We start from the raw sequence: 7,275 nt of genomic DNA, 5'->3' as shown, positions 1-7,275 counted from the left end.
ATAGTCAAACACTGCTGCAGTTAAATATTTTACCCTTTGTTCTCCCTGCATGATCTACAATAATAATCTGCTTCATGTTGATATTTACTGCTGTGTTGCTGACAGTTCCCTGAAAGAGAAGTTGGGGTGCTTCACTGGGCTGGAAAAAGTTTAGCTACATTAGAAAGCAGGTCTAATTAAACAAGTTTATTCTATATCTATAAAAGGTTAAGTTGACTTGTGCATGCGCAATACATATAAAGCTCTCGCTGACGCCAATTGCATATGTGTGTTTCCATTTGTCATTGTCAATCATGAATTTGGTTGACACTTCTATTATAGAGAAAGGGCGAATAGTGATATTAAAATATTTCTTCTAATTACTTTCCTTTCAATGTGCACGAATTTGTGCACCGGGCCACTAGTTATAGTATAAAGGCTCAGGAGCCCTTCTTAGATAATGGTTATTATAACTCTCCCAGGCTACCCTGACATGTCCAGACAGGAAGTCCTCAGGAATCCCTCCTCACAACAAGGTGTAGCAGTGTTGGTCCTTCCTTACACACCTCAGATTGTCAGGCCGTGCCTTACACATGGGCACTTGACCCAGGGGGTGAGAGGCTCAAACACAGAGTTCCCTGCTCTCTAAGCCAGCCACCCTGGGTGCCTTCGTCCATTTCGCAGCATCCTGCTATGGGCAGCAGCCCTGGAGACCTGCCTACTACCTCCTTCGCTACTAATCCATGATACTTCAGGGCTATGAGGAGAAGGCCCTGGAGCCTGCCTCCAACCATGGCCTCTACCTCAATTTTGTGATCTTTCTATAACTGCCTTTCAGGCCTGCTGATCCCTGACATTTCAAGTGTCTCCTGCCTACAAGCAGATTTAAGCCATTTCTCCAGCTACTTTCTGCCCTCATTTGCTTGCCTTCCATTATCTTCTCTTTATTTCCCAAACTTTTTTCCTCTTTTTTCTTTGAGTCTTTTATTTTCTTCCTCCCTCTCTCTTACACTTTCCTCCCTTTGACTCCTTTCTCCTCTTTCTCCTTGAGTTTGGAGAGAATAATTTCAACTATATTTTTCCTTTTAAAAAAAGTAGTCTCTAATACAATGTTACATGTCAGTTACATCTCAATTTTTAAAAAGAGTAACATGAAATAAACCAATAGCTTGGAAAACTAGAAAAAATTCTATTCATAATAGCAACTAAACCTATAAAACATCTTAAGATAAACCTAAGAAACATCCTATGTAATAAAAACCTAATATGCTAAGTGTCCGGTCCACGGTTTGGCCATTCAACCAATCAAAGCATAATATGCTAATGATATGCTAAGGCTACTCAACCGCTTGCTATGACATGCACTGACCACCAGGGGGTAGACAGTTGACTGGTCAACCAGTCACTATGACATGCACTGACCACCAGGGGGCAGACAGTTCACTAGTTGACCAGTCACTGTGATGTGCAATGACCACCAGAGGGCAGACGCTCCAACTGGTAGGTTAGCTTGCTGCTGGGCTCTGGCCAATCAGGACAGAGTGAGATGGGCTGGACATGCCCTGGAGTCCTCCTGCAGTTCCGCCCCAGCTGGCCAACCTCCTGCATTTCTCCCCGGACCCGATCATGCACTGGTGGGGTTCCTCGGCCTGGCCTGTGCCCTCTCACAATCCAGGACCCCTCAGGGGATTTGGAGAGCCGGTTTCAGCCCAATTCCACAGAGGGAGCGCTGCTCAGCCAGAAGCCGGGCTCACGCTGGCAAGCGCAGCAGTGGTGGCCAGAGCCTCTCTTGCCGAAGCTGGGCTCACGGCTGGCAAGCGCAGCAGTGGTGGCCAGAGCCTCCGTGGCAGTTGGAATCCCCCGAGGGCTCCTGGACTGCAAGAGGGTGCAGGCGGGCTGAGGGACCCCCTCCAAGTGCACGAATGTCGTGCACCAGGCCTCTAGTCTTTATATGAAAGAAACCTGTGAAACTTTACTAAAGGGCAACAAACAAACTCCAGATAAATTAGTTCTGCTATATTCATAGGAGACAATTAATGTTTAAAGGGAAAGTCAATTTTCTCCAAATTAATCTGTATATAGGGGTGGGCAAAAGTAGGTTTACAGTTCATATGCAAAGCGACATGCAGGTTATGATTATTACAATAGCCTCATTAACTATGTGTTATAAGTACTCACAACTGTAGACCTACTTTTGCCCACCCTGTATTTAGCACAACCTCAATTAGAAGTGCAAGGACTTTTACCCCCTTGGGGATATTAAAAGTACTTAATACCTTCTTTGCTCTGCTTTTCCAAATTTGGACATCCTTGCTCAATAGTTTTTAAAAATTACTTTTGCATCATATTGTCTTGCCCTTCATCTCTGAGGTACATTTTTCTCTTCATCTTCCTTCCTGCTGTTGGATTCCCTTTGTCCGAGTTTCGTTATCTGTGTAGTTCACCTGCACGTCGACAGCTTTCACAGGGATCTTTGTAGATGTTGGAGGGTTATCCACCTGGATCGTCTGGCCCGGTTGGCTGTCTGTAATTAAGTAAATACTCAGACTGCTCACAACTGGAAGTCAAGGAGCACTGCTTTCCCCCTCTGGGCTTGTAGTAAGAATTTTTTGAAGAATATTCAGTATCTTAGGCCCTCTTCCCTCATTTTCCCTGTAGGCCTTCCCCTGAACCACGATGGCACTGTCTCCTGTTTTTGTCCTTTTCCGGTCTCTGTGACGCCCTCAAACATTGCTTGAGCACTGGCTAGTGCTAAGCACTCTGCTAAGTGCTGAGATACAATCAGAGCTCATCATTGTTAGGGGTGAAAGAGACCAGGAGTCAGGCAAGTCAGTGATTATATTGGAGCATGAAAAATACTGTGTTCTAGTAAAATCTGGGAACCCAGGGCAGGGACAGGCACAGTCAGGCCTGGGGGAGGGGAGGCGGTGCAGAAAAGCCTTTCTGAATGAAGACCAGCAGGGAACATGGGACGAGGTCAGAATATGGAATCAGAGGGAGTTTGTTGAGAAAGATTGTGGGTTTAAACATGTTGAATGTGAGATTCTTTGGGCAACAAAGTAGACACTTGGCTATGCCTATCTGGAGCTCAAGGGAACTATTTGGGTTGGAACTAGAGATCTGGGGGCTGGTGGTTGCATCCCTGGGTTTGGACGAAGTGGCTCAGGGGAGGATGTGGAACCACCAGAGCAGTGGGAAGGAAACGGGGGTGAGTGACCTGCAGAGCTCACAGAAGGAAAGCCCCGGAGGAGGGCCGGACAGCAGTACCACATTCCCGGGGAGGTCAGATCAACTCTCGGCTGGATTGGCGCTGTGCAGGTCGTCTCTGGGCTTAGCCAGAGCAGCCTGGGCAGACCACTGGGAGGTGGGAGGTGGGCTGAGGGGTTTGGTGGGGAAGTGGGTGAAATGTAAATGGAGCCTGCAAGTGGACAGCACTCCCAGAAAACTGGGTAGGAAGGAAGGAGAGCTACAGGAATTTGAGTCTTTATGGCGTTTGCTTTTATTTTTTAAGTATTGAAGACAGACCTTTGGACCTTTGCTACTAGTGCCCTGTTCCTTTAAAATTTTTCCTTCTTAATTTTCTTGACAAACCATTTGGATTAAAGTTATATCATATTTTAATTCAGGGATTTTTTTTTTCTAATTCCACTACAGTCAACCTTCCCAAGCTTATTTTTAGTATTCTTTTCTGAATGTTTTCTTTGAGGTTACTCCATTTTATTGCCAAAGCTATTTCCAGTCAGAAAAGTGATTGTTTCTCCATCACTGCAATAAGAGTGCTGGAAGACAGCTCTGAAAATCCCTTTGGGAGCTCAGCAGAGGGCTGCGTTGTGTCTCTTATTTATAGCAAGATACGACATCAACTACATTAGATCTCCTTTCTAAGAACCCATCCCCTTTGGCCTCTGAGAATGTTCCATAAGCAGCACAATGTCTGCAGCCACAGTAGCTGGAGAATCGGGCCCTGGGTTCACCAGCTGACTTGGTTACACTTCATGGTGACTGCTCATGACCCAGCAAAGATAAGACACCACGTGAACTATGCATGCTTTCATCTGTAACTCCTGCTGAACTCAAAGCCAAAAGAAAGGTTGCCGCTGTGAGACTGCACCATGGCAAATAACTCCCATGTCATTCCTTACAGTGTGTCCACAGAGACCTGGCAGCCAGGAATGTGCTGGTGACCCGTGGGAAAGTGGTGAAGATATGCGATTTTGGATTGGCTCGAGATATTATGAGTGATTCCAACTACGTTATCAGGGGCAACGTGAGACTGCTGTTTCTTACACGTTTTTCTTCCGTTATTTGTGTTTTGTCATTGTCATGGTGAACATGTACACTCACTGCAGTGTTGATTAATATCCAAATGTGTCCTTAGAGCAGTTTGCTTTCTTATGTTGAACAAATTTTCTGCAGCTTCAGGGAATATTTCATCTGTAATAAAGTTGGAGCAAAACAGCAACACATCTATCCTGGGGCTTGTCAGAATAGGTCAGTTAGGGACCTTTGAGTGCAAGCCACACTGAACACAAATCTCATTACTTGCATTTATTTCAGTTCCCTTAACTATAAAGTGACTGTTGAGTTATGTTTTCAATGATGGGAATAACTAATAGTTACAATAAAGTACTTAATGTAAATCAAATATTAAATATAAATTTCTATAAGGCACAATATGTAAATTAAATATTAGTTAATGAATACTTCTCATCCTATTACTATTACACAGGGAAACCTAGAATATGACTAAATCTACTTGTTTAAAAAACTGAGGACAGGTGTGTTATTTATAAGAAAAGTATTAGAAATACTAGATGATAACATTGAGTAGTTGAAAGAGTATGATTGTTAGGAATTACACCTGGATTCAAGCCCCTGTTCTTCTTCGTTGGGGCTCTTCATTTTTGGGGTTTCTAGCTGCTTTATTGTCTCTCCTTGTAAAATAGTAACAAATGCCGGTATCATGCTTACTGTGTGCTAAGTGCTGTTCTGGGGGCTTTACATATATTAATTCAGTTAGGTCAAAAGTACCCATTTGTGGGTGAGGAAACTGTGTCACAGACACATAACTTGCCCGTGATTACACAGCCCAAAGATCAGAGTGTGAATGGTCTGAGCCTGAGTCTCTGTATAACCACGATGGATGGTGCAGTGTTTCCCATGGGGAATATACACTGATCTCAGCATCGTTGTGGGAACGAACCAGTAAAATCCTCATGAAAGCTCCTGTCCAGGGTAAACATCCAATAAACGCTAAAAATCAAATTCAACTATCTTTCCACTAGACTCAAATGATCACCTGAGCTGATGTTAGATCTGTGCCTCATTGTAGCTGAAGTCACAAAGCTGATGAATGCTCACCTACGGCTTACATTTCTTCTGTAGCACAAAACGGCTGGTCCATTTTAAATCCACTCTGAATGAGTTTATAGAAGTTTCTACCCTACTAGTTGGTGGTCTCTTCTTTTTAAAAAAATATATTTTATTGATTTTTTACTGAGAGGAAGGGAGAGGAATAGAGAGTTAGAAACATCGATGAGAGAGAGACATCGATCAGCCGCCTCCCGCACACCCCCCACTGGGGATGTGCCCTCAACCAAGGCACATGCCCTTGCCCAGAATCAAACCTGGGCCCCCTCGGTCCGCAGGCTGACGCTCTATCCACTGAGCCAAACCAGCCAGGGCTTGGTGGTCTCTTCTGTAAGAAGCTGAAACACATTTCCAACTACAAGTCATTCATTCAGTTGATCAAATTAGCCAGACTAGCCTGCTTGGTTCTATCAGTTCATCAATTTGTGGAGGATTTAAGATAGGGTTTCTATCTTGAGTTTTGATTTTACTTAACAGAATAAATGCACCGCAAAGGGTTCCCTAACCCATGAAGAAAAACTATTACACAATGCTCTTCGTCCCCGTCTTGATTCTAATCTGAGGCGGTGCTCATTTAAAACCTCCGTTTCATGCTACTGGAAATTATTAAAACCACAGAAGCCAGCCTGCTATCATTTCTGGAAGTGATGACATATGCTTCCTTCACCACATTCTTGTGGAGAGCATTTTCACTGAAATTCCAATAAATGCTTTAACAAAATAATGCACTGATTCATTAGTATCCATTCACCTCCAGGGAACTGACTAGCTACCCCTTAATGCAGTGGTTCTCAACCTTCCTAATGCCTCGACCCTTTAATACATTTCCTCATGTTGTGGTGACCCCCAATTTCATTGTTACAAATTGAATATAATTAAAGCATAGTGATTAATCACAAAAACAATATGTAATTATATATGTGTTTTCTGATGGTCTTAGGCGACCCCTGTGAAAGGGTCGTTCGACCCCCAAAGGGGTTGCAATCCACAAGTTGAGAACCACTGCCTTAATGGAAAGTATCTACTGTTAAGCTTTTCAATTGCAAGCACATGTTTTTGTTCAAGATAAGTTTTAAAGAAATACAGGCAGGGTTTTTCTTAAGGCTACTATGTTAGAATGCTAATTTGAAATGAAACACTGCCCATGAGGAATATGATTTTCTCAATGAAGCATTTAGAGTGGCCTTAGGAAGATCAAATTTATCTTCTAGCTCATGAGAGACAAGAAGTATTTGTCCATGGAAAACTCACCATTGATCTCTTGGATTTTATACAGGCCCGCCTGCCTGTGAAGTGGATGGCGCCTGAAAGCTTGTTTGAAGGGATCTACACAATTAAGAGTGATGTCTGGTCATACGGAATATTACTCTGGGAGATATTCTCGCTTGGTAAGTTTTGCAGTTTGCTGCCCTCTCTTGGCACTGGGCTTCTGGACAGTCTGTCTTTCTGTGCCCTCCTCAGCTCCTAAGCCAAAGAGTGGATGAAATGCCACCTGGAACGTGCCCAGAGCTCCCAAGTCTTACTTCTGTTGCAGCACGTGCCACTTGATGTTTTATTTACTGGGGTTAATAGTTCTGTCTTCAGCCCATTACCTGCTTGACAGCTGGAACTGTGACTTGGCCCAGTAGCAGCCCAGCACAATTCAGCATCTGGCTCATGGGAGCTCTTCATACATTTGTTAATTAAATGAATGAATAAAGAAATGAAGAATGAGCCCTATCTGGTTTGGCTCAATGGATAAAGCGTCAACCCATGGACTGAAGGGTCATGGGTTTGATTCCCATCAACAACGCATACCCTGGTTGCAGGGGTCCGTACAGGAGGCAACTGATCAATGTGTCGCTCTCACATGGATGTTTCTGTCTCTCCCCCTCCCTTCCATTCTCTTTAAAAAATCAATGGAAAAATATCCTTGGGTGAGGACTA

The 7,275-nt window shown here is 43.8% G+C and overlaps 1 protein-coding gene across 1 annotated transcript in view; it reads left to right on the top strand.

Annotated features, from left to right (window-relative positions):
• Nucleotides 1–7,275, top strand: part of FLT3 (fms-related tyrosine kinase 3) — a 61,505-nt gene that overhangs the window by 46,145 nt on the left and 8,085 nt on the right. The window contains exons 18-20 of the mRNA XM_014548532.1: nt 2,638–2,693; nt 4,124–4,246; nt 6,626–6,737. Coding sequence (XP_014404018.1) covers nt 2,638–2,693; nt 4,124–4,246; nt 6,626–6,737 — 291 coding nt within the window. The remainder of the gene's footprint in view (nt 1–2,637; nt 2,694–4,123; nt 4,247–6,625; nt 6,738–7,275) is intronic.

This window comes from Myotis brandtii, unplaced genomic scaffold, assembly GCF_000412655.1.
Source record: "Myotis brandtii unplaced genomic scaffold, ASM41265v1 scaffold513, whole genome shotgun sequence".
Taxonomy (NCBI): Eukaryota; Metazoa; Chordata; class Mammalia; order Chiroptera; family Vespertilionidae; genus Myotis; species Myotis brandtii.
The sequence above is the reverse complement of the archived record's forward strand: the minus strand, read 5'-3'. Positions and strand labels throughout refer to the sequence as shown.